General features: G+C 38.8%; 5 protein-coding genes across 5 annotated transcripts; 2 read left to right on the plus strand and 3 right to left on the minus strand.

Moving 5' to 3' along the window:
• Window positions 1-135: 135 nt before the first annotated feature.
• LOC134667285 (transducin beta-like protein 3) lies at window positions 136-2,781 on the minus strand. The gene is made up of 2 exons (XM_063524624.1): window positions 2,659-2,781; window positions 136-2,509 (listed from the first exon to the last, which is right to left on the minus strand). Exons 1-2 carry the CDS (start codon window positions 2,679-2,681, stop codon window positions 151-153), a joined length of 2,382 nt encoding a protein of 793 aa, XP_063380694.1. The 5' UTR covers window positions 2,682-2,781; the 3' UTR covers window positions 136-150.
• A 957-nt stretch (window positions 2,782-3,738) lies between these two features.
• Window positions 3,739-4,516, plus strand: LOC134667287 (transmembrane protein 186). The gene is made up of 2 exons (XM_063524626.1): window positions 3,739-4,091; window positions 4,171-4,516. Exons 1-2 carry the CDS (start codon window positions 3,800-3,802, stop codon window positions 4,464-4,466), a joined length of 588 nt encoding a protein of 195 aa, XP_063380696.1. The 5' UTR covers window positions 3,739-3,799; the 3' UTR covers window positions 4,467-4,516.
• On the minus strand, window positions 4,502-14,284 carry LOC134667286 (dual specificity mitogen-activated protein kinase kinase 4-like). Its single transcript, XM_063524625.1, has 8 exons — window positions 14,034-14,284; window positions 13,731-13,923; window positions 11,714-11,866; window positions 10,957-11,101; window positions 10,091-10,260; window positions 7,867-7,996; window positions 6,635-6,855; window positions 4,502-5,887 (listed from the first exon to the last, which is right to left on the minus strand). Exons 1-8 carry the CDS (start codon window positions 14,065-14,067, stop codon window positions 5,704-5,706), a joined length of 1,230 nt encoding a protein of 409 aa, XP_063380695.1. The 5' UTR covers window positions 14,068-14,284; the 3' UTR covers window positions 4,502-5,703.
• A 783-nt stretch (window positions 14,285-15,067) lies between these two features.
• Window positions 15,068-16,831, minus strand: LOC134667288 (DNA-directed RNA polymerase I subunit RPA43). The gene is made up of 4 exons (XM_063524627.1): window positions 16,521-16,831; window positions 16,234-16,425; window positions 15,554-15,706; window positions 15,068-15,474 (listed from the first exon to the last, which is right to left on the minus strand). Exons 1-4 carry the CDS (start codon window positions 16,697-16,699, stop codon window positions 15,135-15,137), a joined length of 864 nt encoding a protein of 287 aa, XP_063380697.1. The 5' UTR covers window positions 16,700-16,831; the 3' UTR covers window positions 15,068-15,134.
• Window positions 16,832-17,038: 207 nt separating this feature from the next.
• LOC134667627 (small ribosomal subunit protein uS7m) lies at window positions 17,039-18,839 on the plus strand. Its single transcript, XM_063525052.1, has 4 exons — window positions 17,039-17,213; window positions 17,331-17,525; window positions 17,936-18,170; window positions 18,571-18,839. The coding sequence occupies exons 1-4, from the start codon at window positions 17,146-17,148 to the stop codon at window positions 18,787-18,789; spliced, it is 717 nt and encodes a 238-aa protein (XP_063381122.1). The 5' UTR covers window positions 17,039-17,145; the 3' UTR covers window positions 18,790-18,839.
• The last annotated feature ends 3,597 nt before the right edge of the window (window positions 18,840-22,436 follow it).

Below are 22,436 nucleotides of genomic sequence, written 5' to 3' on the forward strand. Positions count from 1 at the left end.
TTTTTGAAACGAAATTAGCCGCTTCCTTTGCCCACAACGCATTGTATTTATATATTTTTTTAATGTTTCGTACTTGGACCAGGAATTTAGTATGGTTTGGAGGTTAATATTCGGAATTCGAAAAAAAGCTTCAAGTTAAGTATGTTCAATTTAATTATCTTTAATAGCATGTGGTTGCATACAATTGACAGTGTAGGTGATAAAGTTGAGGTCTTGTAATAAATTTGTTAACCGTTCAAAATGTCTTTCACTGTATGGTAATGCTCCTTCAATAAAGCTAGCCAGGGCAGGCATTTTCAAATTTCCTGATATTATCTCTGGGGCTAAAATATTAAAGACCAACTGGGCTGCATGGCAGGTCTTGTTGTTAGTGTTCCACTCAGATGCAAATCTCAGCAAAGTCTCTTTCTGTGTGTGGTTGATTTCCTTCAGTGTCTCATAAAGTTTGTCATTTCCGGTCTTCAAAACCTCATTTACAATTTTTAAGACTTGGAAAGGTCTTTCCATTCTTAATGCCAATTTCAAAGCCTTAATGAGCTTTTTGTCATGAAGTAGATTTGCCAACTCCTGTTCTTGCAAAATCATTTCTTCTCTCTCTTTAGCCATCTTTTCTCTTCTTTCTGAAGTAACATCAAGGAATTTAATTAATTTAGAATCTGAGCCACCAGTTACTATTGTTGACTCATCCTTACTGAGAGCCATGGCCCAAATTTTCCCATCATGTATATCAGAGGACATCTTACATTCTGAAGATTTAATATTCCACAATTTCAAGAGACCATCTGCTCCACTAGATATTATCTGTTGACCTTTAGACAAAAATTCTATTTTAAGGACAGAGCTTTCATGGCCTTCAAATGTTTTCAAGCAACTCAAATCTGCTATAGACCACAGTTTTACAGTAGCATCAGCTGATGATGTGAGCACTACCTGGTCGACAGGAGAGAATCTAGTGCACCACACTCCTCTCCTGTGACCCTTCAACACTCCTAATAAACTTAAATCATTGGTCCAAAGTTTAGCAGTTTTGTCCTGTGAACCTGTGGCAATCATTTTATCATTTGGTGAAACTGTGACACAGTTGATATCCATTTGATGAGCCAGCTCAGTGTGGCTTGACTTAAGTTTATGTCCTGCAGATTCTATGTCTTTAGGCACTGTCCAAACCTTCAGGCAATTATCTTGACCAACTGAGGTGAAAAAATCATTTGAAATTTGAGATGTGAACACAGATCCTACAGATGCTGTATGCCTTGCTCCAACTCCTAGACATATGATTTCATAGTTTTCAGTTTGGAGCCAAATTCTAACAGCATTGTCTTTACCTGATGATACAAACATTTCAGGTGTAGTTGGAAATTTGGCTAAAGCTAAAACTATGTCTGTGTGCCCTTTTATAATGTGGCAGTTCATTGATTCTAAATCATAGTATTTTAGATCAGGACTGTTTGTAGCGACAACTAGGTGCCCTTCATTTTTTCCAACCAAAATTACATCCAATATTTCATCAGTGAATCCAACCAACTGCTTCATGCAGTCAAATGTTTCCAGTTCATGGAGAATGATATTATGGTCCACTGTGACCACAGATAACATGTTTCTTGCCTGATTGAACAACAGATGAGTAACGGCCAAGCCACCCTCCTCTTGTGCAGGTGACACTAGGCTGTTGGTTTGTTCATATATGATGCGGCTTGTTTGCACATTCCATACTTTTACAATGCCTTTTTCACCGGCGCAAGCAATAAAAATACCTTCAGTTTCCAGTTTCTTGTTAAAATTTGGCACCTTAAAGGTAGGGGGAAGCAGCACCATGGCTTCAATGCTCTCATAAACTGGCACAGTCCTCAATGCCTTACTCTCATCTAAGTTCCAGAGGATTAAAACCCTGTCTCTACCAGCACTGATCATATGCTGACCATCTGGTGTGAATTGTAAGGAAGTGATCTTACTGAAATGTCCGGAATAAACAACATGTTCCTTACCTGTGTTAGAGTTCCAAGATCTGATCTTAGTGTCATCAGCAGCACCAATAATAAGTTGTTTGGATGTGTCTGGGTGATATTCTAAAACACTAAAGACGCCCATGGCTCCTCTGAGGCTGCTTGTACATGTGTGGTGATCTAGGTCCCATACCCTAATGTTACCATCAGAGCCGCCTGAGGCAATGCTGGAATCAGTGGAATCAAAGGCGAGCCTGGCAACAGGACCTTTATGCCCTGATCTCCACATCTTCATTTGTTTACCAGTGTGCCTATCCCACAATTTCATCAACCCACTTTTATGTGCAGTAACAACCGCATCATTGTTATGTGATAGTTTAAATGTGTATATGGGGTCACCTTCTGTTTCCTCATCTGACTCTCCAATGACCAGGACTTGTGAACATGTATTGACATCAATCACTTGAATCACGTCGCTGCATAAACAGAGTAGATGCGACCCATCAATGGTCCAGGAAATGTCTCCTCCAGTGTAGAAAGCTGTATATTCTGCTTTTTTCTCATACCTGCAATAGAGGAGAAATAATACATAGTACTCACATGAAGTTACACATATTAAAGTTAGAAGTAAAACATTTTATTATGTCCAGCTAAGGTTATGTTGATTCAACACAATGTGAATGTTGGTAGAAAGAACAAAGCCTGTAATACTTACACTTCTTTGAGTATCAGCGACATTTTGTGTTAAGACGTATTACTCTGTTAATAGATTACCACGGTTTTTATTTAATTAAATCTTCAAAAGAACACTGAATCCGAAATCCGACCCATGTGTGTGTTGACAAATGAAATGTCATTGCCAAGTTGACGTTTTACGATTCCACAGATAACTAAATACATATACAGTAAAAAGCTCTTTACTTGTTAAAGCCGCCGGAAGACGCTGGATGCGGGTGGCTTCCAACCGGTACGAATGGAGGTCCAAGGGGGAGGCCTATGTTCAGCAGTGGACGTCTTATGGCTGAGATGATGATGATGATGATGAAAAAGCTCTTTACACTACACAACTTTCTAGATACAGCTTTTTTTCTAGTAGGTTGAAACACTCTTAAGCACCCTCCAGACTATGCGAAAATCAAAATTGCAGGCTCTGATTGATATAAATCTGTAATAAACTGATAAGTCTCTTCATTGCTCCACAATAATGACATTTTGGGCTATTAACACTTAATCAAGCGGTCAAAAATTCAAGAAACTAAACAAACAATGGCGACTGTGTGAACACCACGGTACGCCACGATTCCTTTACTTTGAAGTGTGCCAAAAAACCGACAACTCCCCGATTGCTCACCACGGCTGACAACTGACGGCAGTCGTTTGCCATTGCATACCATAGCCCCCTGTACACAATGGCTAGGGTGTGGCATGGCCCATCCTTCACCACTGTGTACTGGGGCCTTTACTCGCTCTCACTTATGGGTACGGCGGTGCGGCACACCAAGCAAGATTGCGGTGCGGTAGTCTGTTATGGCTTTTAGGGACGCAGCTATACGGTGGAATGAGATATCTCATTCTGGCAATATCGCTTGCTCTCTCTAACCTAACGCATAACTGCGTCCCTGACTTGCCATATTATACTGCAAACAGATATCTCTTTCTCGCTCTCATTGCTCTTACTTATGGGTGCGACGCGGTCCGGTCCGCAAGGTCGCGGGTCGCGATGCGGTGCGATAGTGACTTTTATGATGGCAAAAAGCAGCATTGTTTTGGACCGTACCTCTCAATAGATTGACAGCCGACATTATTTTTAGGTTAAGTTGAGAATCTTATGTAAACACAACTAAAACAACTTTAAAATGCGTATTGGTACTTCTTTTGTAAAAAATATTTTATCACATAACTCCACATGGATCGCGATCCGTAATCCATGGCTAATCAGATCTTGTTCCGCAAAAGTCAGCCACGACCATGACCGCACAGAAAAATTTGAAACCGTATTTTCATTTCCATTTGTTCGACATATAGCTACATTAAACAGGATGAAATTCTATCATATAATTGGCACTTCTTTAGCCATACCAGGCTGTGGCTTATTGGAGACTCTTAGTGTTTTACCTGAATATTCTTTCCTTGCAGCTGCATACATAGGCAAGCAAATTTAATTAAAAATACTGAGGCAAGTCTAGTAGCTACATTCCAAATGTTATAAACAATTCTCTGCTTATAGGTGTTACTGGCGCAATCCTATTTTCTATGGCAAGTTTACCACTGAATAATACAATTGGATTTCTGTACATCAGTGAAGATAATAAACTGATTAAAATATCATCAGTGGATTTCTGGGGCCGAAGAAGAGATAGAATAGTGTCTGCAGATGAATGGATACCACTTCTTGACATGAAACAAAAAACAATGGATGCAATTTATCTTTCACCTCAACTTACTGATGGTACCAAGTATAAGCTGTTTATAAAATTCGGGAAAGTCCTTAATTCTACAAAAATGGGACAGGTTATAGAATAAGCTTGAATTAAAGTATATTAGAATTAAAGACAAACTTTGTAAAATACTAATTTATTTCATTAATTATCTATTCAATTCAATCTATACCATACATAATACAATAGTAATGAGACCCAAAACAAATACATTTGAGATATTGTTTAATAAGTAGATTAGTGAAGTATTATTGCAGTTAATAATTGAAGTGTTTTGCTGCCATAAATGAATGCACTGAAATGAATTACATGCCATCACTCACTTTCATTATTATTATCGGTCTGTATATACAAATTTATAAAATTACCTACATATTGTATGCCCTAAGTCTAAAACCAGTATTTCATTTCATTAGCCAAAGAAACTAATTTCAAGCAATTCACACACACAGATACAACTTTTTACATCCATATTAAGGTATTAAACCAGGTTCTCAATGAAGCCAAGTCGGCACTGTGTCTAGACACTGTAAATTCATGAAGCTGACTGATAACAACTGATGATGATCTAAAACTTTAATTATTATAAAATGATTTACTATATAAAAGTACATACACAAGACAGCATAGAATAGATAATAAATATTTACATGCCATTTGATAAAATATATAATAAAAGTGGAGAACCTGGATTGGTTACAGAACCATACTAAATGTTCTTCAAAATATTTCTGTGAACTTCGTGGTAAAGATTACATATTTAAGTTAAGAATTTTGACTACTTGAACTAACATAATGAGAACTATCCCATTCTCAGGAACATTATCCATTTTGTACGATAAACATTCATGACTAATGTTTTCCATGTAAAATGGGGAATGTTCCAAAGAACAGCACAACTCTAAACATAATTATTAATATACTATAGATCTTTCCTTTCACATGGAAAGATAATCAATGAAATGCAAATGTGCCCTAAGTAAGGACAACTCAAATATGGCCATGAAAGGTAAGCCAGTCACTGAGAATCAATGACATTTAATATTAATTGGTGATAAAATGTGATCCACTCCGACTGCATAATTGTTACAAACGTGTAAGGCTACTAACAGACGTGAAGGAGTAAGTTTGCAAGTGAGATATTGTGAACAATTGAATGGGTTGTAAGCCTGGATCAACCAATTTTTTTTGGCTGTTTTCTTGCAGCATTCACTGTCAGCACTGGTTCATGATCTGATCGACGCCAACTAGAGCCAGATTTAGACAGACATAGACATCATGTTTGACCATCAGCCCTGACCATAGACACTGATGTGAACACTTTAGTCTAGCCAGGCCTGTGCAGGCTGGTCGGTGGTAAAGGGGCTGACTCCGTTCCGCTCCATGGCGTCCAGCACTTCACAGACATGCGCTGCTACATCTGCCCGGCTCTGGTCTATGCCTTTGATGAAGGGGTGTTCCAACAGCCTGTTGTATTTTGGACGCTGATTTTCTTCTTTGATGAGGCTGCAATTAAAAATAATGTTCAAATTACTAATAGATAAAATTTTAAATAAATCATCTGAAATTTTAAAGTTGGATACTTGTAAATTTTGTTGACATGAAACGAAATCTTGAAGTCAAAATCTGAAGAAGTCACCTTAATATTTTTTTCTGAAACTTGAACAGGTTTCTTAGGATTCATTGCGTTAACGAAGTATGTAAGTTAATGTTACTTAGGGGTCATCCATTAATTACGTCACACAAATTTCTAGGTTTTTTACCCCTCCCCCCCTCCTTGTCACATTTGGTCACATTTGGAAACCCCTCCCCCCTAGTGTGACGTCACATTTTTTCTATGAAATGCCAAATCGAATTAAGTAAGTAGTACCTAAGTATTATTAATATTTTATCAAAATATTTTTGACGATATAAATATTAGTAATTTTATAACCCAAAACTGCTTAGGACAGAAAATTAAACGAATAAAAACGATTATCGTTTTAAAAACTTGTTATTTAAATGTACAGCGAATAAAATAATTTACTTAAAAAAAATTTCGGTTACTGATGAAGTTAAAATGACGTCACAAAGTTTGTGCCTCCCCCCTCCCCCATGTCACAATATGTCACATTTTCTTGACCCCCTCCCACCCCCTAAACGTGTGATGTAATTAATGGATGAGCCCTTAAATGGAATATGAGACTAGATGTAAGTTAATCAATTATGGTCGTCACTGTAGTCAGAGCGTTTTACCGCAAGCAGAGAACTCACCAAGTGTTGACGAAATTGACGAAGTTGTTGGAGAAGGCGTTGTTGGCGTTGGTGAGGCGCGGCGGGTCGCCCTGCACCACCTGCTGCAGCTGCTCGAAAACGGAGCCCCAGCGCGGGTAGGGGAAGGCGCCGGTGGCTACCTCCATGAGCGTGATGCCGAGAGACCACACGTCTGAGCGCACGTCGTAGCCGCGCGCGCGCCCCGGGTCGATACGCTCCGGCTGCAATCACAGAATAAATAATGGTACTAGGTACAGAAGACTCACTCTCTAACAAAACGCGTCTGTTATAGCCGGTTTAGATTGGCGGCTCGTGGCTCGTCTCGCGGCGTTTCTCGTGGCTCGCCTCGAGCGCGTAAGCTCGTCGAGCTAATGACTACACTCTCGCCTCGTGGCTCGTAAGATCATCGAGCTAATATATTTTAAACAATAACGTCACGGCATAAGGTTTATAACCGAATGACAAGCCGAACGCGAGTGTGAACGCAAGCGCGCGTCCCGCGCGAGCCCCGTTCACGAGCTAAATTCCCAATAAACCGCTCCTCCACGCGAGCCCGGCGAGGAAAGGGAAAAGAAGACCTAGGCTCTCCGAAACATGTCGCGCGAGTGACTAAAAACAAGTGAGTCTTTCAGGTAGGTTACTACTCATTAGTTACCAGTCTCAAGGTGTTCATAGAACTCAATTCCCACTGGGTTGTCTAACATGACATTTGAGAACCTTATTGGCCCTTTGCCTTATTGACCGGTTGACTTTTTGACGTGCCCCATGAGTATATTTGACGACATCAAGTCATCTCTCATTCAAAAAGCCTAAAAACTAGATCGAAATCGTTTTATAACTTGGGACGCTAAATTTATATAACATACTAGCTTTTGCCCGCGACTTCGTCTGCGTGGAATTAGTGACAGCAGCTAAAGTAGGTATAGCACCTGGATGATGTTAATAGCAATCATTCAACTCGCGCATTGCTTACTTCAATTATTAGGCAATTCAATAACTCTCAATTCCACCCTCCTTTGCACTCTCTTCTAACTATCCAAAAAACTATCCTTTGTCCTTCCCCGAGACTCAAACTATCTCTATGCCAATTTTCAACTAAATCGGTTCCGCGGCTTAAGCGTGAAGAGGTAACTGACAGACACACTTTCGCCCTTATAATATTACTAATATAATATAGTATGGATTAGTATGGATGTTTTTGTCAAATAAAAATACAATAGAACAGTACTCACCGCCATGTACGGCCGGCACCCGGCGTCCCGAGTCCGTGCTATGGAGTCCACCAGCTTGCCCGAAATACCGAAGTCACATAACTTAATATTGCCCCTTCTGTCCAGCAGGATGTTTGATGGCTTCACATCCCTGTCACAAGTACACAATATAAAATAAACATCACACAACATCATCATCATACGATTTTATTAATATGTGTTTAAAAACACTAATGGATTAACGAACTTTTTAACCAGCTACAGCAATTTTAATTTTATATTTAGCAGTTTATGTAGAAGTGTGGGTGGGTGGATATGTTCGTGGTATATGAAATGGCCTTCAATATTCAAAAAGGAGTCAAACAAGGAGATCCGTTGTCGCCGAAACTGTTTACCAGCACACTAGAACAAGTCTTTCGGAAGCTCGTCCCGAGTTGGGGTGATAGGGGCCTTGTCGTCGGAAATAGAAGACTAACTAATCTTCGATTTGCCGACGACATCGTTCTATTCTCCTCGACTGCTTCCGAGCTACGATCGATGCTTCAAGACCTCAGCAATGCAAGCCTCGAGGTTGGACTTCGGATGAACATGTCGAAGACCAAGCTAATGACAAATAGCACCCCACGTAGGATTGAGATAAACGGAGAATCGGTTGCATATGTCCAGGAGTACATTTACTTGGGCCAACTAGTTTCCTTCCAGGCGCGACAAGAGAAGGAAGTCGAAAGACGGACTGAAAACGCCTGGAGGAGCTATTGGTCCATGAAACATCTAATGAAGGGCGATCTCCCCTTGTCACTTAAGCGGAGACTCATGGACATGTGCATACTTCCAATTCTCACCTACGGTGCACAAACTTGGTCTTTGACGGCGTGTCAGAGGTCCAAACTAGGGGTTTGCCAGCGAGCTATGGAGCGCAGCATATTAGGTGTTAAATTAATGGATCGTATCCGCAACACCACGCTGCGCTCCAGAACACAAATAGTCGACGTAGCTCGGAAAGCGGCCAAGCTAAAGTGGGACTGGGCTGGTCATGTCTGCCGAATGCCGAGTGAGCTGTGGGCCAAGATCGCCACAGAGTGGCAGCCCAGATCAAAACGAGGATTTGGCAGACCACGTCGGCGATGGCGAGACGAGTTAGACTCCTTTTTAAAGGAATGGCCAGAGACTGCACAGGATCGGGAAGACTGGAAAAAGTGGGGGGAGGCCTTTGCCCAGCAGTGGGACATTATAGGCTCCCAATAATAATAATAATAACCCCGCGGGGGCAGCTTGTGGCGAGCTGACGGTGAGTGGCGACACCGCGGACCCCTATTCCAGAGGGCTCTGTCATCTGGCCCTCGCCTCTGTGCTTGCCTAGATTGGCCGGCCAGAGTGGAGTCGCAAGAGCGGGACCTATGCTCCAGGTTGGAAGTGTAAAATGTCATAACGCCGGCGGCCCTTGAACGGATTACCGGGATCTGGCTACCGCAGACTCACCTCTCGACAACCTCACAGCCGCTCCAAAGTGTTGCCCTGTTGTCGCACTGTGCGTGCGGCCATTGCGGGGCCCACTCAATGAGTTGGCGAGTCACCACCTGTCTTATACAATTTTGAGACTGATTGTCACGGCAGGTGTCCGCTAGCCTCTCCCATAGCCCATTATCCAGTCCATCCAACTTTCAAATCTATAGCCCATGACCTTAGTTCCCATCGCAGCACAAAAGTGCTGCACTGCAATAGTCTTTGCACCTGGCGGGGACCATCTCCGGATGTATCACATTGTGCGTTCGGGGATGGTATCCGCCACGTGTATCCCTTGCTTTTAGATTAAAGTGTCTTAAAGGGCCTCTGCGCTGTTGGCTTCGGCCCCACGTACGCCTCCCAAAGGTCCGGGACCCCATGGTCCCGAGATATGGAAAAGACATACAAATAATAATAATATGAAATGGCGCCATCTATGCAAACTTTGGACAATTGCCAACCCCATTGCTTCGTGGTTCAGATGATATAGGCGAAATATTTGAACTGAATTACAGTAAGAAATAGGTTCTATATGAGAAAAAAAAACTCGTTCTAGATTCTATTTATTGTCTCCTGGCTAATGAGCTAAGAGACAATAGTGAGGTTCTCAGAAAAAATACCTTTATAAAATTCATTCCTTTCACGTACTTAAGCTAATTATGGCAGTACCTACAGTTAATCCCTACTTACGCGAGAATATCACAAAAAAAAAATGTATATACAAAATATTCGGTTTACTTACCTATGAATAATTTTTAGCTTCTCTTTTAAATAATTTAAAGCTTTCACGGTAGCCAGGGTTATCTTAGCTATAATGGTTTCTGGTATTCGAGTCTGCATCCGCTCACATATAAACTTATAATATTTATCTAAAGAGGTGTCCATCAGCTCCATACAAATCCAACAGTCACCCTGAAATATTTGTAAAACGGTAAATAAAAAACTTATGGTGTATTTCGGAATTCCGAAAATGGTCCATAATATTAGGAAACACCCAAATACGCCTTATCATAAATCTCTCAGGATCATACATAGGGTTGTAATCTTGACAAAATATACGTAAAAAACAAAGAAACGAGCGTTCGACAAATAATCGTTCGTATTTATTTACTTCAGTCAACTTTTGTAACGAAAGGAAACTGACTGAAATAGCAAGACACGTTCATACGTTTCCGTGAAATTACGATGGAAAATATTTATGCACTACATCTGTACCTCGTTTTTCATCATTAGAAAAGACTACACGATCATGAAGTGTTTTTTATTGAAATACGCTTTAAAAAAATTGCAACTATTACTTATGAAACCAAAAGAATGTAAATGAACATACTAATAGATGCTATATAATTGTTAGGTACATATTTGCTGTGAATTATATTTCTAAAGTTAGTTTTAATTACACGTTGTCAATTTGTGACGTTATCTATGAAAAGGCTTACGCCATTATTAACGATGCGTCGATGTAAATACAATGCCACGCGACGCTGTGCGGCGTAAGCGCCATCGACAATAAGGTCCCTTTTTATAGATAAAGCCCCATTTTGCTAATACCAAATAAAACGAGGAGTATAAGTAATGAGTAATGAATTAGATAATGAGTATAATAACCTCTTTGAACAGCGCTCCATAGAACTGCACGATATATACACAGTCATTGCTCTTCATGACCACCTCCAGGTCCATCAGCAGCTGCTTCTGTTCCTTCTCGTCCACGGTGGAGCGGATGCGTTTCACAGCCATCACACGGTTAGTTCTGTTTACAATAATTCATTCATTAAGTGGCAGGAACCCCTCAATTATACCATTTAAATATGAAATTTGATTAATTAAAATAAAATCTCTCAACAACTTAAAAAACCCGACCAAGTGCGAGCCGGACTCAAAAACGGCAAAAAAAACACGTTTGTTGTACGGGAGCCCCACTTAAATATATATTATATTCTGTTTTTAGTATTTGTTGTTACAGCAGCAACAGAAATACATCATCTGTGAAAAATTAAACTGTCTTTCACGGTTCATGAGATACAGTCTGGTGACAGACAGATGGACAGTGTAGTCTTAGTAATAGGGTCCCATTTTTACACTTTGGGTACGGAATCCTAATAATGACGTATGCCACTCGAAGGATTAAGCAGTTGAAGTTTTACAAGACGAAGCAGTTTAGTTTAACTGCCATTTTGCCTAGTTGGTACTGACACTGCCATAAAACTGGTGATCTTGAGAATCTTGGGATTGAATCCCAGTAAGGGCAGTTATTCATAGAATATGTTCTTTAGTTATGACTTTTGTAATATTTTGTTCTTTAGTGCAATTCTAATCGTAAATTTAAACAGACATTTATTAACATGAATCTAGTTATACTCACTTCCTATGAACCATCTTATTTACAGCTCCAAAGGCACCTCGTCCAATTTCTCCCAGATCAATCAGATCATCAGCGGTAAAATCATAAATTTCTGTTGCGGACAGTTGCAGCTTACCCGACGATTGCATGGACGGATAAATCCTGCATCTATCCCTGCACATAAAATCTCACATGATATATTATAAACATATGTGTGCTGACTCGCTAACTTGGGGCATGAACATGAAAGTGATATTTATTATTAAAGTTTATTTGAGATATGAATATAAATGATATCAAATAGTATATTGAATTTAAGATATGAAGAACAAAGTAGCCAGGTTCACACAGAGCGAGAATACGCGCGAGGCAATTTCCTCGCGCATCAACGGTGTAGACTTGCCTCGGCCGAGATGGCGCGCGCGAGGCAAGTCTACACTGGCCGTTTTGTGCCTGAGGAAATAGACACCCGCGTATGCTCGCTCTGCTAATCTAAGGCTAATCATGAATTCTAAAACTGTGCCAAACCTGGGGGTGAGGTAAGTTTTATACCTCCAGAGACTCAATTACCTCCTGAGTCTTACTCATATTTGCTTGTATTAACTGTTTGCTTGAAAATATTTAAAAATATGGGTAAAATCAGTTTCCAGAATAAGTGAGAGGAGTAACAACATTGACAAGTTAAGAATCTCTGACCTAACCGTAAACAGACTTGGCACACCTTTTTAAATAACTTGGTACACTAGAAAATACGAATATTTACATCACCTTAAAAACTGTATATCTTTTGATATCTTTAAAACAAGCAGACCATGTTTCCTAACAATATGGTAGCTACCCTGTCTGTGAGTTTGAATTCTGGCAAGGACTATTTATTTATGTGATGTAATTGCATGTTAAAGTTTTCTTTTGTGATTTGTAAAGTTTTCTTTATTTATTTAACCATGTTAGGTGTAACTATTCAAAATACAAACAAAACCAGAACCTGGTTATTTGGCACCTGGATAAATGGAAAACCTTTACATGGTGTGTCTGACCATGGGGCTTTAAATCCAGGGCTTGATTTTACTCGCTAAACTGAGCTACTTTTACTATGGGATCAACCCTAAAATCGGGGATTTTTTTTTTGGCTTTTCCATAGAAAACTTCGACATCTGATCAGCCAAAATGAATGAAATTGTAAAAGAAACTTTCGGGATTTTGGGGTTGGTGCCATAAGTAGCTCAGTTTAGCGAGTAGAATCGAGCCCTGGATTTAAAGCCCCATGGTCAGACACACCCTGTATAATTGCAACCAAACGTCCGGTCCCGGTCCCTTGAGACCAAACCTCCGTAAACCAGTTATTTTCACCTCCATAAAAGAAATTTGTCAGAACGCAACCTCTATTATTGAAAACCTCTGTAATTGAAACAACGATTTTTTGAACCTCATTAATTGGCATGACCTGCTTAAATGAAAAACCTGGTTAGTTGACAAAAAATGGCCGGTCCCTTGAGATTGCAACTATCCAGGCTTCACTGTAATGTTGGTGTCTCTGGAATGGAACATTACAGGAGCCAAATGGATTTAGGAGAATTTTCCACAAGTTAAACTAATAAGAACTGGGTTTTATAATTATTTTTTTATCAGGGTTCTATTAGCATTACTAACAACTACCCTTGTAGCTTTATAAACTTTCAAGTAGTTGATATAAAATGGTGAAACCAAAGATTTAATGCCAATCATTTTCAAATGTAATAGGGATAACATTCATACTAAAACTAGGAAACATTACAAGTACAGTATTTATGAGTATAATGAATTGCTATAGTCCGTTTTTTTAGCATTAGAAAGAACTTGGCAGAAGTAAGCTTGTGGTTCCAAATCCGGCACTTTTAGTGGTAATAATTTAAAGTAAATTATATGTATTGACCATGCTACATTAGATAATTCAATAATTATTAACAATTAAAGAGCCTGATAAAAACTGCACGCTTGCTTCTGTGGAGTTCTTTCTAATGCTAAAAAAACGAACTATAGTTGAGTGGGGCACAGTTACCTTGTGTTTTCAGGCAACACATCTCTGATGGTGCGCGCCGGTATGCGAGGTCTCGGTGCCGCGGCGGAGTTCGCGAAACGCACGAAAGCTGCATCATCTCCCGAGGGCCCGCCGATTTGAAGATCCAAAATTTTGCGTTTTTCAGTACTGAATAGATTCAAATCAGGTTTCGGCATACTAGGTCTGCTGGGTCCTGAAATATTAACAACGTGCACTTTCTTACACAATTTAATAACAATATCGCGATTTTGTAAACAATTGATCTAGAACATATGGGATTTGCCGGAATATCTTATTTTATACCTTGGTTTGATGACACTTCACCATTCTTCGACATTTTAATGGATGTGATTGTAACGTTTTCACTATTCTTTGGTGTATGTAACGAATCCCCAACTCTCCATTTGAAGATATGAATATTGAAACGGGTCAAGTTTTCATAATGAACAACATGAATCTGTTTTGTTCAATTTATGCATCGTATTTATCGACAACAGCAAAGTGACACGGAGAAACGTACTTTTGCCGTCGTTTGACAGGTATATATCTGTGTTACCAGCATGATAAGTATGCTGCGCGACTATTCAGTGTTGCTATGCTTAAGCGCTTCACACACCTCGTGTTCGTATAGTCTGTCATCCATTTCCGTGAGTAGTAAAAAAGTGGCATATAGCTGGTCAAGCAAATCTTGTCAGTAAAAAAAGGCGCGAAATCCAAATTTTCTATAGGACGATATCCTTTCGCGCCTACATTTTTCAAATTTGCCGCCTTTTTCTACTGACAAGATCTGCTTGACCAAGTATATTTAAAAAGTGTATTCTAGCGCGAATTACGTGCCTTTTTCTACTGACAAAGTTGTTTCTTAAGCCATAGCAAAGAATACATAATGCGTTCATAGTAGAATGTTTATGTTATGTTCTAAAATAATGTGATGAACTGATGAGCGCTATTGCAGCCCTCGAAATCAAACATAACAGAATATTATTATTGGAGTGGATTCAAGCCACTCCAATAATAATCACACACATTTAACACCCTCCATCATAGCATGGTACGTCTTCTAACACATTCACCTAATTATATCAAGGAAAGAGAAGCAATTAGTGGAATTCTGCGTTCTGCAATACGATATCTAAGGTCCTCCTCTCCTCTGATCTCTGATTCTGAAGCGAAATTCATAGCTGGTAGTGTAGGTACCTATACCTATATGGAACCTGGGCTAAAAAAAGAAACGTCCTTCTGGTAAATAAGTATTTTATTAAATTTACATTCAGTATTCCAATATACTTAAAATCAGCTATAGGCTAGCTTGAATTCTTCTGTTAAAAAAAACAGTATTGTTCTAGTAAATAATATACTTAAAATGTTGTACAATAAGTCAAAGTCTATAAATTATTATTGAATTCAAGATTCTCGCTTTTGTTTTTTTGATGGTCTTGGCACCGAACTGGTTGCATCGGAGTCTGATGTTTTGCTCAGTTTCTTTATGTTCTTTTTTGATGTACTGCCATTTACACCACTTTTTTCTTTAGATACTTGAGCTGTACTTTTAGACTGGTTTTTGCCAACAGGACTTGGTTTGTCAAGCTTTGGCAGGCTCACTGTTGGTGACTGTCTGCCATCTCCACTTCGTTTCTGATAGAATGGTTTAATTTTATCAAAGTTTACATAATCCACAGTTACTGGTTCCACTTGATTTGTTTCAAACATCTCATCATCTTCATCTGGACCAAGTTTGACCCACCTGCGGGAAAAAATACATTAGTTTAAAACATCACTTTGTCAGTGTGTGTATATAAAAATTGACCAAAAGCTCTTATTACCTTGCATCTAGCTCACCCCTAATGTAAGGCAAAGCTCCATAGAGATCCAATACAACCACCCGGAATAACACTACTTGTCCCTCTTGGACCACTGATCCGATCCATTCATTGCCAGGCTCCTCAGTTGGCCGGGGAATCACCACATTGAATACACTAAAAATCATAAATTTGTTAAGACTTTCAATTTCAATAATTAACTCCAGAAATCTGTTGTTGTCCAAATTTTAAGTGCCAAATATTAATTTATTTTTACTAGTGACACTTATTTTAAGTGACAGACCACTGATGCTAAGCAAATGGTTCTAATTTGTGGTTGCCTTTATTTTGGGGCATGTGCGTGTAAATTAATAGTTCTGACAGGGGTGTGAAATTCCTGAATTCAGCCGAACTTGGCTCAGCATTGCTCTGAGCAATTATTAGGGTTGGCACCACTTGACTTCCTTTTGCGTGAACAACCACAGATAAGATAATCACTGAATTTTGACAACCCTAAATAGCCGAAAGGGATAGTGCCATATATTAGAAGGGGCTAGCATGATTCGACCCTGAACCGCTGTCAAACTTCAGTTTTATAGGAAGTTTCCTTTCTGTACGGTAGTACACAAGAGAATCTTCTGCAATGATTTTTACTTCTAGCTGATTTAGTGACACAATAGAATTAGTACATTGTTAGAACTTACCGATGTACAAGAATGCCCAGATGGGTATGGCTCTTTTTGTTTACCAGTCCTTTTAAGGTGGCACCCACATATGGTTGAAATATGAAGTAGTCTGCTTGTACTTGGAACATAATGTCTGAGCCATCGTTGCGTATTGCGCCCACATTGGTTAATACTCTTAAATTTTTGTAGCTAAGTAAAATGCCGTTTAACCTGCAACAATAACAATATTCTACGTATAGTGATTGGCTCAAGCCTAAAATAAAAATAGTATTTCAAAATATTCAAATCTTATGTGAAATACATACTCTTTGTCAAATTTCCCGATTTTGTAATCCAACAGGTTTTTTATTGATTCCTGGAGATTACTGAGACACCAAGGCTGCAGTGCAAGGTTTTGTGTAACTTTTTTTTCCACAACACAGGAGTTCTTATCATTGGCTAATTTTCTTAATTCCTTGAGGTTGAATTTTATAATAGTTGACATGTTGAAAACGCATAAGTGTTTTTTTTTGTGAATTAGTGGTTTATTACCTAAATGTATATCAAACAATTGTATGAAATGTGAAATTTACAATTTTCGACATTGCACGCGATCACATTTTGTTTTCATGTCAAATAGTCTTTTTAAAAGGCGTATTTGCACTAGACGTAGGAGCGATGGTAAACAGCCAAATAAAAAGCGCTCTTCATATACTTGGCACTTGGCATCTACCTGAATATGGACAACACTACACTAGACGTATATAAAAAAATCACATTTTAGTTTATGGCATATTATGGCAGAAAGACAAAGAAGACAACAGTCAATGTCACTTGGGTTTTTTAGGTTATGTTGTTTTATTGAAAAGCATAAGTAACCATAAAAATATCAATATATTATGCAAATAATCAAAGCTTAAATAATTAAACTAGAAATATTTTTTTGCAACTATGAATAACGTAACCAACAAGTTATTATTGATAAATAAATTTGTTATACATTCACCCTGTTTGCTGCGGTAAGATAGCTGAAAATAACCAGATATAATTTTATCCCATTTTCTTGGGGTCGGCACCAGATATAATTATTTTAATAAAACGTTAGTAATATATTGTCAATGTTTTTCGGGTTACAGAGCGAGCTCCGTGCTTCAAAACCGAAGTTATTCCCGGCCAACAAGTTTCCCAGACTACTTCCAAAATCCCATATTTAGGAAGGAAGATCAGGCAAGGCTTATAGAGAGTGGGGAGTTTGCCAAAATCACTGCAGCGCCTGTGAAACCACCAGGATCGCATGAAACCTCATCTGTTTACCATGATCCACTAGTTAAGTATGTAATTCTTTGTACACAGGGTTTATCATTTTCTCAATCACAGTACATCAAACATTATAATTTCGTGCTCATTTTATAAGTCATGTTTGAAAACATGATAGTATCACCATATTAATTATCAACCACTTTGTTCCACAGGTTAAGGTAACTTATGGAGGTTGGTGCTTACACAATTATTAACAACACTCCAATGCTAATGCGGTCAAGTTGTAAGCGCCGACCATCATAAAGTACCTTTTCCTGTAGAACATCACATTTATCTACTGTTCGTATATGAGTGTCGTGCCATGGAATGCCAAAGTCAAAAGAGAGAGGCAGATAACGATATTTCGTGTTTCGCCATAGGCCCTCAGTATTTGCTAGATACTGAGGGTATTATTATATCCCTTGTTATTTTAAAATTCCAGCAAAGTTATTAATCATGTAATGGAAATGGGCAAGAAGAAGCTGGCTCGCAGTCTAGTTGAACAGGCCTTTGAAAATATAAAGAGGATGCAAATTGAAAGATACCACCTGGCTACCACACCTGAAGCAAAAGCCAAAATTGAGTTGAGTCCAAAAGCAATCTTATATAAAGCCATTGAAAATGCAAAGCCATTGTTGTTACTGTCACCAATCAAGAGAGGAGGCATTACTTATCAGGTAAACATTTGTAACATTATTTTATTAATAATTGAACCAGATTGATTTAGAAGCTAGATAAGTGCTATGCTTGTATACATTTCTAATTATGCCTCTGCCGACTGGCAAGCGGGCACCCAAAACATTTAATAGAGAAAAAGGGAAGAGCAAACAAACAGCATTAATAAGGGTGCCACAACAAAAAGGCTATAATAAATAAACTAGATAAGTTGTGATATTGTATTTCAGAGATCACTGTGACCAATGGATGTGGTCTCAGGTGATCTCTGTGTGGATCAGCCTAAGTAGACTTGCCCTAATTCTTATTTCAAAACATTTAATATACTTCCTTTTTTGTTAAAATAAAAATGCGTAAAAAATATTGAAAAAAGGCCCAAATTAACTTCTATTGGTGTTCCAGGTTCCCGGTCCCATAACAGAGAAGAGATCCCTGTTCCTAGCAATAAAATGGCTGCTCGAAGCCACCAATGAGAAAGAGAGAACAGTTCACTTCCCCCAGGCATTTGCTTGGGAATTGCTGGACGCTGCGAACAACACAGGCAAGGTTGTGAAGAGAAAACAAGACTTGCACCGGCAGTGCGAGGCCAACCGCGCGTACGCTCACTACAGGTGGCAGTGAACCTTTTATGTTGTAGTTTAAACTTGGTATCAATAATATATATGTAGATATTAATAATTGCTTTAATTCAGCCTGGCACATCAAAACCTTACATAATTTTTTTTTCTCGTCTTTTATCATTCTCTCTCTTTTAAAGAGATATTTTAAGGATTCCATTCTAAATACCCAAAGAATGCCAGTGGATCAAAAAGTAGGTAGCCATACATAATGTATACATTCAGACTAATACAACACCTACACAACACCTACGAAAATTCATTATAGTATTTTTCAGACACGAAGGGTGTAGTGTCATGAGTCATCTCCATACAATTTATACCATGTTATAAGTATTATATAACAGCGTGAAATGTCGCAAAATTGTACTAAGATGACATTTGTCAGCGTGCCCTTCCGGAAAAAAGGCTGTAGATTTAAATCAAATGGACGCCAATAGTGCCCAATAGGTGCAATAGCACCTATGCTATTGTCGCGGGTGCATACATTATGTGGTAACTCCGGGACGTTTATCAATCTAGTGACCGCAAAACTTATGTGGACCCACGCCATCTATTTTTTTTTACGCCATCTATATCAGCTGTCAAACTATGAGTCACAATGTTTTCTTAAACTTAACTTCGCGTCTCATCGTGAGGAAACCTGCATACATCTGCGAAGAAATTCAAAGGTGTATGTGAAGTCCCCAATCCGCATTGGGCTAGCGTGGGGACTATAGCCCAAGCCCTCTCGCGCTCGAGAGGAGGCCTGTGCCCAGCAGTGGGACGTATATAGGCTGAGATGATGATGATGAACTTCGCGTCTACTAAGTATCAATAACTCTTTGTATAACATATATGAAGAGTGGAAATAATCGGCCAAGTGTGAGTCGGACTCTCGCCCCGGTTCGGAACACCACACAATTTTACACAATAAGAAGTTTTAATTTAAATTTTTATATTCATACAATGTCAATCACAATGAAAGAAATAACGATGATCCCTTGGCCAACGTGGGCTTCGAACCCATATCTTTGGATGGAACGCGTTGGACCGGCTATCCAAAGATGTGGGTTCGAATCCCACGTCGGCCAGAGTTGATCATCAACAGTTTTCAATGAGTCACGGTTAGTTTCACTACACTTATATCGGCCGGGATATGGACTGTGATCACCTTTTGTATTGTTTTCGAGATCCCGATATTTCGTTTCGACGCAGTTACACGCATTTTGTTCACAGGTTACCCGTCCGGTCCATATCCCGGTCGACAAAAAGTAAACTATATAATAAAGTATTTCCGACACTAAAATAAAAACCCATATACAGGGTGGCTTAAAAATAACAGCATTCCCGTTGCCAACGAGGTTTAGGGATAATACTGAGTAACTTTTAGTATGGGATCAACCCCTAAATCGTAAAACCTCCTTGGCAACGGGTATTTTTTAGTCACCGTGCATAGTAACAGTAACAACATTACAACTAAATCATGTCACTTTAATATAAATTTCAAATATCATTTCAATTACAATTAAAATAAATAACAACTAGTAGTAGTAGTAGTAAACTCTTTATTGTACAAAAAGACATTATAAATAACATACAATTAGTAAGAAGTACAAAGGCGAACTTATCCCTTTGAGGGATCTCTTCCAGTTAACCTTTGAGTAGATGAGAGAGAGTGAAAAGAGGGTCAACTAATAATAATACTGGCCGCGTAGCCAAGATGCCAATCGCTTACGCTCCGTAGCGATCGAAACGCAACTGTCACTGTCGCGCTAATATGGAAGAGTGATAGAGAGACATAATGCTTTTCGTTGTCGAAGCGATAGCGATTGTAACCTTGGCTAGGGCGGCTGATGAGATGACTCAACGTTATCGTCTGTATATCCTACCTATATTCTTAGACTTAGACTAAGAGATCTAACGTTTGCTGATTCATTCGAAAGAAAGATAAATTATCGGTGACTCACATAAGTCACATACATAATACATATGTGTCCTTCCTTACTTTGAGATAAATGCATATCTGAAAATTTGAATGATTTGGTAAAAGTAGCTATCTCTAGTATCTGTACTCACACTTAATATAGGTTACGATTGACAGGTAGTTTTAGTACAATACAGTTTCAACCTTATGTCAAACGCAATAAAGTCGTTATTTCCAACACCTTCTATAATATGATAATTGATGTAAGTACGAATCGGTAGGTCAAATCTATAAAAAACATCAGTCACTACTAAACTATTAATCCTTTTCCAGGGCAGACCTAGCGACCACATACTCGTCAATAGAATTTTAACCTTAGGAATTCGATATAAAGTTCATATTCGATTCGAAAGATCGGGAAAAGTTACTTATCATTAAATGAATCATCAAAGCTGCATACATTTTAATATACATATTTGTATTTTTTGGAAAAGCCTTGTAGTTTGGTGCGGGCTGGAAAAGGGTTAAGCAAAGGTTGTAATGTTGATTGACTTAGACAAAGTAGCACTATGACTCTCGCGTCAAATGGGACCCTATGACTTCCTTCAAGTCTCTTTTGGTTGGGCGTAATAAATAAATCCCCACTTGTAGGTGAGATACACTAAGGCCCACTTGCACCATCCTACAAAACCGGGGTTAAGCGATTAAACTGTTAACCCAGTGTCAAATTGTATTGGTAATCAATAATCATGGTAATTCCAGGTTTAACCTGTTAACCCCGGGTTAGTGGGATGGTGCAAGTGGCCCTAAAACATATTTTTAGAATTATACATATCCATGCCAAATTGCAGCTTTCTAACGATCATGAAGCAAAGCCTTGGACAGACAGGAGAGACAGACATGGCTCAACTATAAGGGTTCCTAACTTCCTATTTGACTACGGAACCCTAAAAATGTATTTCCGCCTTAAGGGCAACGTAATCAGATAAAATGCAATGATTATCAACGCGAACACTTTATTTAAACAATATCGTTATATTACTCGTTGTATACGTTTACCTATACTAGAGAACAGGCTAATTCCAACTCACAATGTGACATCAAAATGATATCTGAATTGTGTCAGTCGCACGTCCGTTTCGCTCGCGCCAACATATGTACGGACTAGTAGAAACAGCAAGACTCCTAACTGTACATCGGTGGACCTTATTGAGAGTTTCTTTTTTTTTGTGACCTTTTTTGCTACTTTTGTGTTTTTTCTACTTTCATGAGCTTTTTCGATCCTAATGGGATAAAAAAATGGCCCAGATTTTTTTTATCGTGCTACCATTTCCCCATATACTTTGTATGGCGGTAACAAAGAAAAATTTTAAAAATGTATGGATATTTTAGGACACCTTTTTTCTCCTATAAGGATGAAAAGGGCTCGCGATCCTGACTAGAAATAACACAAAAGTGGCAAAAAAGGTCACAATATATAAAAATGGCAAAAATTAAAAGAAACGCTATATTACAAAAGGAATAAAGTCCATCGATGTACAGTGTGGGCGATGATACGCGCGAAATGCACGCGCAACTGACATAATTCAGATATCGTTTTGATGTCACAATGTAAGTTTGAATTCGCCTTAAGTAATGGTTATACACAATTGCTCGTAAAGGTAAATAGTTCTGCTTACTTTAGAATTTGCAATGGAGTTGTTACCTACTTTATTTGTATTCAGTCCACTAAGGTGTCTTCTAGT

The sequence above is a fragment of the Cydia fagiglandana genome, chromosome 9 (assembly GCF_963556715.1).
Source record: "Cydia fagiglandana chromosome 9, ilCydFagi1.1, whole genome shotgun sequence".
Lineage (NCBI taxonomy): Eukaryota > Metazoa > Arthropoda > Insecta > Lepidoptera > Tortricidae > Cydia > Cydia fagiglandana.